The sequence below is a fragment of the Zonotrichia albicollis genome, chromosome 16 (genome assembly GCF_047830755.1).
Source record: "Zonotrichia albicollis isolate bZonAlb1 chromosome 16, bZonAlb1.hap1, whole genome shotgun sequence".
In the NCBI taxonomy this organism is placed as follows: Eukaryota; Metazoa; Chordata; class Aves; order Passeriformes; family Passerellidae; genus Zonotrichia; species Zonotrichia albicollis.
In genome coordinates this window covers 7598486-7613097 of record NC_133834.1, presented here as the reverse complement: position 1 = coordinate 7613097, position 14612 = coordinate 7598486, and the positions used below count along the sequence as shown (strand labels likewise).

The 14612-nt window shown below is 42.2% G+C and overlaps 2 protein-coding genes across 8 annotated transcripts in view; both read left to right on the top strand.

The window, feature by feature from the left end:
* The window catches only part of LOC102071406 (acyl-coenzyme A synthetase ACSM4, mitochondrial), a 28124-nt gene extending 26720 nt beyond the window's left edge, over positions 1-1404 (top strand). For 3 of the 5 annotated variants that reach the window (XM_074552739.1, XM_074552738.1, XM_074552737.1), the window contains exons 13-14: positions 511-630; positions 1028-1404. In XM_074552739.1, the coding sequence (XP_074408840.1) occupies positions 511-630; positions 1028-1114 (207 nt within the window). In that variant the 3' untranslated portion in view covers positions 1115-1404. The remainder of the gene's footprint in view (positions 1-510; positions 631-1027) is intronic. The other 2 variants (XM_074552736.1, XM_074552735.1) reach the window with 2 other exon arrangements.
* Positions 1405-1527: 123 nt separating this feature from the next.
* On the top strand, positions 1528-14059 carry LOC141731007 (acyl-coenzyme A synthetase ACSM3, mitochondrial-like). Of its 3 annotated transcripts, none has more exons than XM_074552743.1 (14): positions 1528-1837; positions 6122-6387; positions 7159-7369; positions 7807-8014; positions 8417-8560; positions 8969-9125; positions 9580-9659; positions 10299-10422; positions 11145-11225; positions 11351-11452; positions 12358-12485; positions 12584-12683; positions 13275-13394; positions 13792-14059. In XM_074552743.1, the coding sequence occupies exons 2-14, from the start codon at positions 6187-6189 to the stop codon at positions 13876-13878; spliced, it is 1743 nt and encodes a 580-aa protein (XP_074408844.1). In that variant the 5' UTR covers positions 1528-1837; positions 6122-6186; the 3' UTR covers positions 13879-14059. The 3 variants fall into 3 exon arrangements, with proteins under 3 accessions (XP_074408844.1, XP_074408843.1, XP_074408842.1); XM_074552742.1 differs by having other exon boundaries at positions 1528-1903; XM_074552741.1 differs by lacking the exon at positions 1528-1837 and adding an exon at positions 3955-4366.
* The last annotated feature ends 553 nt before the right edge of the window (positions 14060-14612 follow it).

Genomic DNA, 14612 nt, shown 5'->3' with positions numbered 1-14612 from the left:
GAATTCAATCTGTTGAATATTTTAAAAATAGGCTAATTTTTTTTAAATCCATATCTTAATCAAACTTTCAATATCAGAATTATTTCATTGTTTGCCGTTTTTATGTGGAAAAATATTTTAGCTTTTCAGACTAATTAAGACATGTTTTTGTCTAAGCAATGAAATTTTGACTATTTCTTGTTTTGTCACTTAGTGCAGTGTAGCAGTGACATCCAGAGTGTTTCATTTTTGCTTTACATTTTCAACTTTGCAAGATTTCTTTGAGCAACAGAGTCAAGATTTTCATCTTAATTAGGATATAACTTAAAGGGAAAAAAGAAAAAATCCCCTGCTCCAGAATGGGTCCTTCATAGCACAGCATTCTCCAGTAAACAGCTAATGAAAAGGGAAAACAAAGAAAAAGATCAAATTTTGGCATTCTGAATTTTGACATTCACTTTTTCAAAACAAATGTATTCCCTTATTGCCACCTCTGGAAGTTAATGGAACCCTTTCATTTTTGTGGCACAGGTGGTCAAAGCTTTTGTTGTTTTAACTCCTGCCTATGAATCACATGATCAAAAAAAATTAGCTGAGGAGCTTCAACAACATGTCAAGAAGGTGACTGCACCATACAAGTATCCAAGGAAGGTAAGTACAGCCCAAAAAGACAGGCTCTCTCATTGTACCTGAAGTTGTGCATTTTTTCTCCTGCTTCAGCTCTTCTTCAACACCTTTCTGACAAACACTCCAACCAGAGTTGGATAAAATGAAAGTAGATGGCAGGGCCTGCTGCAGCTGCAGCCTTGGGTTGGCTGTGTGTGCTAGAATGGAACCAGAGGGAGGCAATGGTCGTGAAATTTTACTTCATGATGCCCAGTCTTTTATTCATGGAGTACTGGGCTTTTCACAGCAGCTCAAATGGGCAAGGCATTCAGTCAGCTTTTCATGCTGGCTCTGCAGCTTCCCATCCTTTTATCCCCAACCATAATGAAAAGGTGTCTTTCCTTCAGCTGGGAATTTTAACTGATGTATTTTTGCCTTTCAGGTGGAGTTTGTTAAGGAGCTGCCAAAGACAGTCACTGGGAAAATCCAGAGAAATGTTCTAAGGAGCAAAGAGTGGGGAAAAGCATAAAAAGAGCAAGAGTGATGTGGGAAACAAGGAGAGAAATATTCTATTACCTGTACCAACCTTAAGACATCAAACATGGCACATGTTTATGACCTAGAACATGGGAAAACAAGGAGAGAAATATTCTATTACCTGTACAAACCATAAGACATCAAACATGGCACATATTTATGACCTAGAACACGTGGAAACATTGCAAAAAAACAAACTGTGGAAGAAAAAGTAGACAACACTCAAACAAAGTGTAACTGCAACACTTAGAGACATTAAATTAAAAGAGAAGTTTATAAAAATAATCTTTGTCCTGTGGTGGCTATCAGCAGCACATTAATATATTCTTGTCAATAACTACCACTGCACCATTCTCAAATTCTTTCAGAGTGCGAAGAAAAAAAATTTCTTTTTAATTCTCCTCTTCATCATGATGAATTTGTGATGTACTTAAATGGTTAAAGTTGAGGCAAAAGAAGACCCAAAATGCTTTAGGTTAACGTGCAAATGACGCACAATTAACAATGGTGTAAATGATTACAAGAAAAAAAGTTACTCCACAGAAAGAATTCTGCTGCTTGGTCTGTTTTGTGCCACATTCTGTTCTCATTATTTCAGAAGAAGTAAAGTCAGAGGGGTTTCACTCCAAAACCTTTATGAAGGAGTTTCCAGGTTTCACATCTCCAGGGAACAGCTGATCTTACAGTGCCTCTTATGGGAAACATGTCCTAACAGGTGAGTGAAATGAATGAAGAGGATCTCCCCCTGCAGCTCCTGATCTATCCTGTCCACAGCAGAAAGGTGAGGAAAATGTTATTTATCTGCACTCTTTGTGTTGGTGATCACTGAGCAAAGCAAATGTTATTAAATCAGGAGTAATCATTTTTGAGTCTCACTCCTCATTCTGAGAACTTTGCCATTTCTGGTTCTTTTCCTCAGTTTCCTATATTCATTTTCACCTCTACATTTGCAGGTAAGAAAGTGATAAAAACTTGAAGGTTCTCATAGAATTCCTGGAGGATGTTTTTGTACAGCACTTGGGAATCCCAAACTCCAAATGTGTTTCATCTTGTCAGTCTTGAATATAATTTCCCTAAATATTCCTAAATATTATGTCCCTCCTCTTTCTCTCATAGGCTATTGTGTAGATTTTGTCATTCTAATGCTCTGGAATACGCAAGTTACAGCTAAATCAGAGAATTAGAGCAGACTGAGGAAGGAGAAACATCTGCCTAAGTGATTAAGGACTGTTTACACGTGGTCAGTGTTTCTCTGCACAATGTCCAAGGATTGTGGAGAACACCAAGAATTTCTGCTGCTTTTGACAAAATATCTCTCTGGGGGGAAATCTGCATCCAGACTATTTATGTTGGCAGACACCACTGAAAAGATTAAGTTGTGTTAAGTTCTGGGTATTTGAACTCATTTGCCTGATGGGCAGATTAAATAAGGTTAAATTAACCTGTATAAGGTTCTGCTAAGGAAAAAGGCAATAGTTCCAATGTTAAATTAGTAACTTTTCTTGAGGAATAAAATGTCACCAATGCTGAAATCTGTGCACCAAAGATGTGAGAATAAACAGCTACAAGTGAAGACATGGGACAAGGGGTAAAAGACATAGGCAGGCCCATGATCTCGTTTTTTTGGTTCCTGTGGCATTCCTAGAGATGAAATTTCCTTGTAGGAAATGTTTAATAACATCTTTTGCTCTTTCACCTTTGTGAGCGGAGGCAAAGATTGCTCCTGAGAATCTTCTATGGAAACATGTATACATTTAAAGCAACCAAAAGACACATAATGGGTCACATGCTTTGCCAAATCTGTAAACTGTGAAGCCCTCTAGGATTTACTCCTGCCCCAACAGACAGCAGAGAATATTTCTGGCACTCAGGGCATGTAGTGACATTGTGTGTTAGTTTGTTTATTACCTTCTGTTAGGAATCTTGGCAAAGAAGAATGAGAATGTACATACATGACAAAATAGGGATGCTGTTCCTGAGAAAGGATAAAAATTGAAGTTTTAAGCAAGGAGTATAACTGGTCATTAGTAACTGTCTCCAGGAATGAATTTTCAGCTCCCTCAACAATACCTGTAAAATAAGCAGAATCAGCTACCAAATTAAAAAGTCATGTAAGAAAACAAACAACAGGACTAAATCTTTATTCATTATCTTTATCAAATGTTTAACCTAATTAATGGTTTGTAACAGTTTGAGAGAGAATTTTAAGTCCCAAATATTTCTAGGGTGATGTTTGCTGTATCTTTTCCTCTGCAATGGTCAGTCCAGCTTGTTGGGTGGCTGTGAGGGTGACTTTCAAAGTTGAATGTAAAATGGATCATTTTCAGCTGCAATAAGTATATTATCCATATAATGATAAACAATTGCTTGTGGATGATTCTGGTGAGGGGGTGCCAAAACTTTACCTTTATGCATGGTTTACTAGGCTTTTGCTTTATATCTACAAAGTCTGGAGCAGGTGTGTTACCATTAGGGATTTGCATGAGTGCTTTCCTTGCTGCATTTTTAATATCATCAAGACTGGCTTTGGGAAGTTTGCAGCCTGATCTTGGGGCTGGGTATGAGCTCCCTGCCCAGCTGAGTGTTCTAGTGTTAGCATTGCCAGTGCCTGGTCCTCAGCGCTGTAAAGCAACAACTGATTTAACATGCAACAATTGATGTAACAATCTCTTCCACCCCCTTTCCCACAGGGTGAATTCAGCCAGAGTCAGCAGCACAGTCATCACGTGCTGTAAGTCATGAGGGCCTAAAAGATATGCAGTGAAAATAGCTTGCATTCGACTGCTGAAGAAAGGAGAAGCCTGTCCATAGCTTTTGGCAGCCTTACAGTCTTTGTATTTCCCTGTAGGCTCGAGGTTCCCATGTAGGACCAGCTCTTCCCCTTCTGTTCTTTACCATACTAGTCTGGCTCTTCGGCCACAGATCAGTGGAATCACTGGCTCTAGAAGGGATTAGGTTTTCTTCTGAGGAGAGGGGAGGATGCAAGTACAGTGTTGTTATTGCTGGAAGGGTAAAGGCAGAGCTGGTGCTCTGGCGCAGGCACAGTCATGGGGACATTGGCACAGCCATGTTGCACAGCAGCGCTTTCCGGGAGCGCGGTGGGCGTGGCTCTGAGTGCCCAGGAGGGGCGTGGCCCGGGGCATGCTGGGAGCTGTAGTCAGGAACGGTGGGGTGCAGTTGAAGGGCGACCGTTTAGGCAGCATGGTGCCTCTGGTGGCATAGACGTTAGCAGGGTGGTTAGCAGGTAATACAACACGATATTCAGATGGACAGGAGAGAGGTTGGGGTGGTGAGGAGCAGGAAAGGCAGGGGAGATCCGAGAGGGATCCCAAGCAGAGGACGCAGAAGGGAATGCAGGGTAGCTGAGTAACTTGTGTCGAGTTCCATTCTAGGGCAGTCTGCGGGAGGACAGCGGAAGGAACACGAAGGGGCAGGGGTTGCGATTTGCACTGCCTCTGTGTCTGGCACAGGTTCCACCCTGGCGTTCCATCCCCAGGGTGAGGGAGTTAAAAGCAGTCTCGGTTAGGGAAGGGATCCTGCACAGTGAAGTGGCCCCGGACCCCCCGGATTCCTGCCACACCAGCAAGGCCAGGGAGGGGCCGAGCGCCGGCAGTTGCTGCTCTTTGGCTTTGAGCGTTCTGAGAATCACACAGAAAGCAGGCACACCACGAGACGGTCCCCCTTGGTAGCTAGGGCATAAAGCGTGACGCCCACAAAATTCCAAAATCCCACAGAGAAGATTCCACAGTCCGTGCCGTGTTGTGCAGCCCTGCACGGAGCCGAGCCGGGGCTGCAGCCGGTCAGGCACAAGCGGCCGGGCTGGGCAGGGCCCTGTGGGCGGGTGAGAGCAGGGCCCTGGCTGCGGCAGAGCCTGGCACAGCGCTACTGGCTACAGTTGCCAGGAAGTTCCGAAACACCCAATAGGGGGTTTTAACTCGTGATTTTTGGCCTTTCTTCTATGGACCGCTAAGAAAAATTTAGAGTTATTGTATTTGTCCCCATCTAGTCTTGACAGTCTTATTCCCATAATAATCGGGATTAGGTGGGGTATGCTGCCCGCGTTGGGGTAGGAGCAGCAGGAATAAGTGCCTCTTTTCTCTACTTACCTGCTTTTTCTGGCAGGCATCCAAAAGATGTGACTCCGAGGGTTGCTTGTAACCATGTCAGGCCTGCTGATTTAATCCACAGCAGAGAAAATTAAAGGTCCTTATGACTGGTAAAACCCAGTGAAATCAAACAGAAGATCCCTCAATATGAGGTCCTTGTTTGGGCGGCAGTCATTTTAGTTTTCACTCGCTGCAGCCCATAGTTCAACTTGGCCGGGGAAACTGACAAAAAAAGGGATGGGAATGATGGTCCTGCCCAAAAAAAAAACCCCAAAAAAATTTAATAGCAAAATAACAAACATAGAAACCGCAGAGTCTGGGGGCATGATCCAAAGATGGGGGGGAGGGGGTGTGGCAAATATTACAAGGTATAGGGATCTTCTAAGGGCAAGGATCCATTCAGGAATGTGAACTCAGAACATGACCTTATTTGTAAAAGGTACTGAACCAACTGAGAACAAGAACCAGTAAACCTGATCAAATATAGGATAGCTCTATTAACATATTGGTTTCCATGACCCCACTCTTCTTGCCATGAGAAGTTTTTTTCAGTGTCCTGTTTCCCATGGCCTCAGGTTGATGCCCCCTGCCTATGCTACTGAGGTTAAGCCACCATTTATTCCAGCTGGATGAGATTCCACAGTTGTTGTTTTTGTTGCAGGATTCATAGCAACAACTCTGCTAATTTTTAAACTCAAGGTGACTGTGCTTATTCCTTCTATATACCATAATGTTAAATATTCACATCACAAAAATACAGATAACATGATATAAAATGAGGATGTGTGTAAACAACCTATTTATTCAAGATGGTTTGCATTCATTTATCCGACATCATACATGGGACAGCATCCAATAACTGGATTTGTTTAATGTCTTTTCTTTCATTCCAGGTGACTGATTCCTTAGATGTACACCTGATTCCTTCTCCTCACCATCTGATAAAACATCATTTATCATGAGGACATTTCTTAAATCCTGGATTCCTCAGTGTTTGAGGATTCTCAGGTCTCCTTCCAGAACATTCCATGGAAACAACAGGCTTCTTACATCTTCGATAGCTTCCCAGTTTGAATCTATAATCCAGGGTGAAAGGGAAGTGCCAGAATATTTCAACTTTGCAAGTGATGTCTTAGATAAGTGGACACAACTGGAAAAGGTAGTATTTGTCTTTTATTTTATAGACATTGAATTGTAGTTTAACCCCAGCTGTCAACTGAGAACCACAGAGCCCCTGGATCTCACCCACACACATCCAGTGGGATGGGGAGGAGAAACAGGAGGAAAAAAGGTAAAACCCATGAGTTGAGGAAAGAACCGTTTAAGAATTGAAATATAATAATAATCATCATCATATTAGTAGCAGTAGTAGCTCACTGTCCACTGATTGATGCCCAGCCCATCCCCAAACACCTCCCAGCAAACTTCCTCCCAGGTTGTAAACTGAGCAGGACCTCCTGTGATGTGGAGCATCCCTTCAGGCAGTTCAGGTCAGCTGTCCTGTCCACGATCTCTCCCAGCGTCTTGTGCAGCTCTTTGTTGGCAGAGTGTGGGAAACTGGAAAGTCCTTGACTTAGAGTAAGCACTGCTTAGCAACAACTAAAGCATCAGTGTGTTATCAATACTGCACTGATCCTAAATTCATAAACCACACACTTTACCAGGACATAGTAAGGGAATTGACTTCATTCCGGACTAAATGAGGAGACAGTGGAAAGAATGTCAGATGATACAAATCCATTTTTCTCATGGGTACTAGACAGTATCGGCTGCAGAGTGGAAAGCATTATTTTATTTTGGTTATCAGAAATACAGGTGTCACCCTAAGAGAGTGATTGCCAGGTATGATTTGCTTAGTTAAGCGTTATTTTGTATTGAAGTGAAACTTTTTAAAGTTTTTCTTATTATTATGTCTTCTTATGTGTTGAAGGAGGGAAGAAAACCAACAAATCCAGCTTTTTGGTGGGTCAATGGTAAGGGAGAGGAGGTGAAGTGGAGCTTTGAGGAGTTTGGCTCTCTGTCCAAGAAGGCAGCCAATGTCCTTTCTGAGGCCTGTGGTTTGGGGAGAGGAGACAGAATTGTGGCAATTCTGCCTCGTGTTCCTGAGTGGTGGCTCCTGAACGTGGCCTGCATGCGAGCAGGTGAGTGACTCATGGACTTGGTGGCTGCAGACAGAAAGCAAACAGAGCCTACAAGCCATCTATTAGATGAGGCTGAAGAAAATGCAAACAGGAATATTCTGCTTGGGGCCTCTACAGCTGCTCTTTTGGCTAGAGGGAGAATTGGCTGCACCCACACAGCAAGCACAGACATGGTCCAGTCAAAATCAGTGAATTCAGCCAGTGAGGGCTCAATGGCTGCAACCAAAGGCCACACTTGACCACATACATTGGAAGGGAGCTGAATTTATAATGGAGAACTTATATGATTGGAGTCATTAATAATTCAATAGATCTATTTTGCTCTGCTTTTAAACTGATAAACATCCATGATGGATAAAATCAGCATCAACAGAGAGACATAATCAAGTCATTTTGGGAAATGCTGAGTTTCTCAATTCCTTCTTGCTTTTTTCCAGGAATTGTCTTTTTCCCAGGAACATCCCAACTAACTGCCAAAGACATCTTATACCGACTCCAGGCTTCAAAGGCCAAGTGCATTGTTACCGATGATGCCCTGGCACCTACAGTGGAATCTGTCCTGTCTGACACCCAGTTCCTGAAAACCAAACTCATTGTAGGCCAGGGGAGCAGGGATGGGTGGCTGAACTTCAAAGAACTCCTTGCGTGAGTATCCAGCTCTTTTCTTTCCAGTTCTTTGAGGTTTTGGGAGCTGTATCATTCAGGTGACATTGCTGAGTTGTGGGGGTAATTTTCAAAATATGAACGAGTTACATTTCTGTCAACTTGCAGCACTGGGATTACACTGCATTAAGTACATATTCATGCAACCCAGGTTTTGGGACCCAAGTTCAAGTCCTTCAGCTTCTTCTTGCTCTTCACCCTTGTGACTCAGAGTATATGTGACAGGCAAAATGTGTTCTTTAACTTTTCCCTGTGATATATAATGGATTTAGTAAGATCATATAATTTGAGGCAGCTTTCCTGTTGGTCTCCTAAACATTAAAAATACTGCTTCCTTGGTGGAAAACTGCATGCAGTGACCAGAGTACATAATTTCTTCTGAAGGACTGCATCTGCTGAACATATATGTATGAAGACGAGGAGTAACGACCCAATGACTGTGTATTTTACCAGCGGAACTACAGGCTTCCCAAAAATGGTGCTGCATTCCTACTGCAGTTACGGCATTGGATTTGTAACCACTGGCAGGTATTACCTTGCAGTTCCCCCCAGGGTCCTGATTAAGTGCTGTGATCAGCACTAAACTGAACATGAGACCATAACATTCCAGTAAATGTAGGCATTTCATCACTGTAGGATTTGCAGCTTCTCCATCTTTCCTTTCTCATGGTAAAACCCTTGTTATTAAAACCTTCTTGAGGGCCCAGGTGAGCTCATTATGTGCAGAGTTGTGTCACTTGCAGGGCTGAAAGCAGAGGAGCAATAAGGAGAGCGTCCCTACAAGCGCACCTAAGTCAAGTGCTCTCATGTTGGGTCAGCCTTCCCTGAGAGCCAAAGCAACCTTGGGCTGTTTCATTATACCTTAAAAGTTAAATCTGTGGCTTGGTGCGGATTTGCTTTCCCTGAAAGTCTTTTTCATCTCTGCTTTTTCATCAGGCGTTGGCTGGGCTTGACTCCTTCAGATGTAATGTGGAATACCTCTGATACTGGCTGGGCAAAATCAGCCTACGGCAGTGTTTTTTCACCATGGATCTGTGGAGCCTGTGTCTTTATACACCATATGCCAGTGTTTCAACCAGAAATTATTGGAACTGTGAGTAATCCCCACATCCCAAGCAATCCAAAGGTACCAGAATGCCTATTCCTCTTCCCAGCACTTTTTCAAGACCACTCAGCTGGATGATTCTCCTCAACATTGGCCTCTTGTGTGGGGCAGAAACCTTGACTTTCCCAAGAATACTGGAAAAGTTCTAGTAGTGTTCCGTATCACAATTAGGCTTGAGCGTGGGACACAGACACCTTGGAAACCCCCCCAAAAAACCCTTAACTGGAACTACTGCTCTCACTGGTCCTTCATTTACATGAGTGACTTCTGTTGAACAGAAAGTTCCATATTGTGCAGGAGTTGGACTGCCTGGTACAGTATTTATAGGGTTTTTATCTTGCAGACATTTGAGCATGTAAATTGTGTTAATCACCTGCACATTCACTAGGTCAGGCCCAGCATTACACTTTCTTTTCAGCACAATAATTTCTTATTTTTCTAGACTCTCTCAAAATATCCCATCACCGCCTTCTGCACAGCTCCCACCGGGTTCCGCATGCTGGTCCAACATGACATGAGCAGGTACAGCAGGGAGGGGAGGGAGGCTGGGGTACAATGCTGGGACACCTCTGCATGCTTAGTTCCTTAGGTTCCTTAATTCTCTTTTACAGTTCAAGGAAACCTAATTAGCAAAGCTTGCTCTCAGTAAAGAACACTCTCTGTTTTCAAATGTGAGAAGAATTAGCCACACCATAGGCTACCTGGAGATTTTTTTTAAGCTGTCATTTCCTCTGAATTTAGGCTTCACAATTCAATTGAAGTCAATGTTTTGGGCAGCATTGGATCAGGGAGTTACTGGTGCACCATGGAGTTGTTCTCACATGCTTGAGAATGAGGGAGTAGTTAGAGGAGTTCCACGTGCTGAGAGTTACTTGGCAGATGTTCTTCCTGACTTGTTACTCTGTAAAATACCCAGCTTGTGAGAAGCGGTTTGCAAGGGGTTTTCACATCTTGGTAAGGTACTCATTCTTGTCACATAGGTCTTTCATCCTACCAAAAGCCAGTCCAGGTTTTAGCAGAGAGCTCAGACTCTGTCATCCTGTTCAGTGTTTGCCTCAGTCTTAGGTGTACTTGGAAAGCCGAGGAAGTCTGTTTAGTTAAGGTTGCTCACTGCTCATTTTAGGAGTTAAGAGAATTATTTCATTTGCTCTTCCTCTCAAGGTACAAGTTCCTGAGTCTGAAGCACTGTGTAACTGGAGGGGAAGCTCTCAATCCTGAAGTGTTTTCCCAGTGGAGAACCCAGACAGGGGTGGATATCCATGAAGGATATGGCCAGAGTGAAACAGTACGTTTGCATTAATTCTTGTAGTATACCCATTCAAAGGTAAGACTACTAGAGCCATGGTGTCCTTGATAAATCAATGGAAAAGGTTAGAATAATTTACATGATTTAAAAAAAAAAGACTTTGTATAATTATGATTATACAGTTCCAGAATCAGCAAGCTGCATATTCTAATAGTTTAGACCCCTGCAAAAACCTTGTCAGAGACACTTCACATCAAATAATTTGTAGGAGATCTCTTTCTCATCTTTACTTCTAAATAACCCCTGAACACATAATTTGCTCCAACTATCAATTTGGCCAGTCTGAGTTTTTAATGGCAAATATTAAACCAGCTCACATCCCAGACTTCTCTGTAACTGAACATTAACAAAACTATTAAGAGCTAGATCTCAGGCTTTCTCTCATTTTGCCCTTGAAATGGTCCCAAATTAATTGTCCCAGTATTGAAATAAGATCTGTAATAATAATCTGCTGTCCTGCAAAATAAAAGTCAAGAGTTTGCAGGACAATCCACTGGCTCAGACTCAACAAAACAAAGCTCTCACAGGTCTGCCCTGAAATGCCTCTCAACCCCTCTGGTATTCTCAAAAAACCACAGTGCTTTGGTCCCCATTCAGCCCTTGTCACACAAACTCATGGAAAGATGCCTAATGCAAACAATAACAAAATTTACAAGATATTGCAACAATTTTAAAAAACATTTTAAAAATCTATTCTGCAGGTGGCAATCTGTGCCAATTTAATAGGAATGAAAATTAAACCTGGCTCTTTGGGAAAACCTGCTCCCCCTTATGATGTGCAGGTATGTGGCAGTTGTAGGTAGAAGTATAAGGCAGTGCTGTGTCCCTTCTGTGGCCTGCACTGAGCTGCAGCAGATGTTCCTGTGAGCTGATCAAAGCAGCCCTGCTGTGTGTGTCCTTTCTGCAGATCGTAGATGAGCAAGGGGCTGTGGTGCCTCAAGGAGAAGAGGGCACCATTGCTGTCCGGGTGAAGCCCAAGCGTCCCTTCTGTCTGTTCTCCGAGTACTTGGTGAGCCTGACTTGCTGTGCCTGTGCCTGCTCAGGCACCCAGGAGACACCAGGGCAAAGGTCTGCCAGGAGCACAACTCCATGCAGAATTCTCAGAAAGTCTCCCTGGGTTACGTGAGGACTTTGAGCCTGATCAGTGTGTGGTGATGCTGAGGGGCAGGACATTCTTAAGAAAGCATAGACCCAGGCACACTTAAAGACATTCTCCCCTGAAACTGAACTATCATAATTAATAAGCTATCTATGTTTTTAATCCTTTTCTGAACCCTCATAATATTTGGATATTTGTAGCATACTCAAGCAACAACTTGTAAAATGTAATTGCTCACTAAGGGATAAGAAACTTCTACAAGATCAATACTATAGCTTCTGGTTTTCACTCTGTCTTCTGTTGTCAAAGTGTTTTCCTGTGTAAGCAGGAGGTTACACTGGATGTAGAGGTCCTATAGGTCAATGCAAACAATGCAGTTTTCCTGCAGGTGACCTCATTTCAGTTTTGATCCTGTCAGTTAAGGGTAAAAAGTTTATTTTGACATGAGGTTATTGTGGCAACCACTTCCAATGATAAATCATCTCCCTGAACAGAGTGGGTTACACATTTTTGGGGGTCACACATTTGCTTTGATGGATGGGCATTTTGATAGAGCACAACTTTTCTCTCTAGAACAGAAATCTCTACATACATTCTTTAGTGTGTAGTGCTCTTTTCCACCTGCCACACACTTCAGGCACCAAACTGCTAATTAACATGGCTTTTTAGTTGAAAACATGAAACAGTACTGAACACACTTATTTTGAAAACAACTGAAAAAATTATTTTTGTCATTTTTTGCATCACTGCTAAGGAAATGCATTATGTTTCAGTAATAATCAGGTACCTTTTCTGAAATATTTGATTGTTGCCAGGATAATCCAGAGAAAACTGCTGCCACTCTGTGTGGAGATTTTTATCTCACTGGAGACAGAGGCTTTATGGACGAAGAGGGATATATCTGGTTTGTTGGAAGAGCTGATGATATCATTAACTCTGCTGGGTAAGGCATCTCCTGTTAGATCTGCCTGATGAAATGCAGCCTGGCAAGGCCAAGGACTGGTCCCTGCTGCTGGGCTGAGCTGTCTCTGTGCTCCCCAGGTACCGCATTGGCCCCTTTGAGGTGGAGAGTGCATTGATAGAGCACCCAGCAGTGGTGGAGGCGGCTGTGGTCAGCAGTCCCGACCCAGTGCGAGGGGAGGTAAAGCAAAATAGGAAACTAATGTAAAAGAAATACCCTTTCTACTAAGTATCAACTTCCTTAGATGTATTAGGCTTCCCTGGAATTCAATCTGTTGAATATTTTAAAAATAGGCTATTTTGTTTAAGTCCATATCTTAATCAAACTTTCAATATCAGAATTATTTCTTTATTTGCCGTTTTTATGTGGAAAAATATTTTAGCTTTTCAGACTAATTAAGACATGTTTTTGTCAAAGCAATGAAATTTTGATTATTTCTTGTTTTGTCGCTTAGTGCAGTGTAGCAGTGACATCCAGAGTGTTTCATTTTTGCTTTACATTTTCAACTTTGCAAGATTTCTTTGAGCAACAGAGTCAAGATTTTCATCTTAATTAGGATATAACTTAAAGGGAAATAAGAAAAAAATCCCCTGCTCCAGCATGGGTCCTTCATAGCACAGCATTCTCTTGTAAACAGCTAATGAAAATCGAAAACAAAGAAAAAGATCAAATTTTGACATTCTGAATTTTGACATTCACTTTTCAAAACAAATGTATTCCCTTATTGCCACCTCTGGAAGTTAATGGAACCCTTTCATTTTTGTGGCACAGGTGGTCAAAGCTTTTGTTGTTTTAGCTCCTTCCTATGAATCACATGATCAAAAAAAATTAGCTGAGGAGCTTCAACAACATGTCAAGAAGGTGACTGCACCATACAAGTATCCAAGGAAGGTAAGTACAGCCCAAAAAGACAGATTCTCTCATTGTACCTGAAGTTGTGCATTTTTTCTCCTGCTTCAGCTCTTCTTCAACACCTTTCTGACAAACACTCCAACCAGAGTTGGATAAAATGAAAGTAGATGGCAGGGCCTGCTGCAGCTGCAGCCTTGGGTTGGCTCTGTGTGCTAGAATGGAACCAGAGGGAGGCAATGGTCGTGAAATTTTACTTCATGATGCCCAGTCTTTTATTCATGGAGTACTGGGCTTTTCACAGCAGCTCAAATGGGCAAGGCATTCAGTCAGCTTTTCATGCTGGCTCTGCAGCTTCCCATCCTTTTATCTCCAACCATAATGAAAAGGTGTCTTTCCTTCAGCTGGGAATTTTAACTGATGTATTTTTGCCTTTCAGGTGGAGTTTGTTAAGGAGCTGCCAAAGACAGTCACTGGGAAAATCCAGAGAAATGTTCTAAGGAGCAAAGAGTGGGGAAAAGCATAAAAAGAGCAAGAGTGATGTGGGAAACAAGGAGAGAAATATTCTATTACCTGTACCAACCTTAAGACATCAAACATGGCACATGTTTATGACCTAGAACACGTGGAAACATTGCAAAAAACAAACTGTGGAAGAAAAAGTAGACAACACTCCAACAAAGTGTAACTACAACTCTCAGAGACATGAAAATAAAAGAGATGTTAATAAAAATAATCTTTGTCCTGTGGTGGCTATCAGCAGCACATTAATATATTCTTGTCAATAACTACCACTGCACCATTCTCAAATTCTTTCAGAGTGCGAAGAAAAAAAATTTCTTTTTAATTCTCCTCTTCATCATGATGAATTTGTGATGTACTTAAATGGTTAAAGTTGAGGCAAAAGAAGACCCAAAATGCTTTAGGTTAAGGTGCATATGACGCACAGTTAACAATGGTGTAAATGATTACAAGAAAAAAAATTGCTCCACAGGAAGAATTCTGCTGCTTGGTCTGTTTTGTGCCACATTCTGTTCTCATTACTCCAGAAGAGGTGAGCAATAAAGTCAGAGGGGTTTCACTCCAAAACCTTTATGAAGGAGTTTCCAGGTTTCACATCTCCAGGGAACAGCTGATCTTACAGTGCCTCTTATGGGAAACATGTCCTAACAGGTGAGTGAAATAAATGAAGAGGATCTCCCCCTGCAGCTTCTGATCTCTCCTGTCCACAGCAGAAAGGTGAGGAAAATGAGTAGAAAA

What these genes read in the sequence shown, in the direction of transcription:
- LOC141731007 (XM_074552743.1), top strand. Translation starts at nt 6,187, where the DNA reads ATGAGGACATTTCTTAAATCCTGGATTCCTCAGTGTTTGAGGATTCTC. An exon ending in GTCCAACATGACATGAGCAG is followed by an intron (nt 9,660 to 10,298) that starts GTACAGCAGGGA and finishes CTTCCTCTCAAG; the next exon opens with GTACAAGTTCCTGAGTCTGA. An exon ending in CCGACCCAGTGCGAGGGGAG is followed by an intron (nt 12,684 to 13,274) that starts GTAAAGCAAAAT and finishes TTTGTGGCACAG; the next exon opens with GTGGTCAAAGCTTTTGTTGT.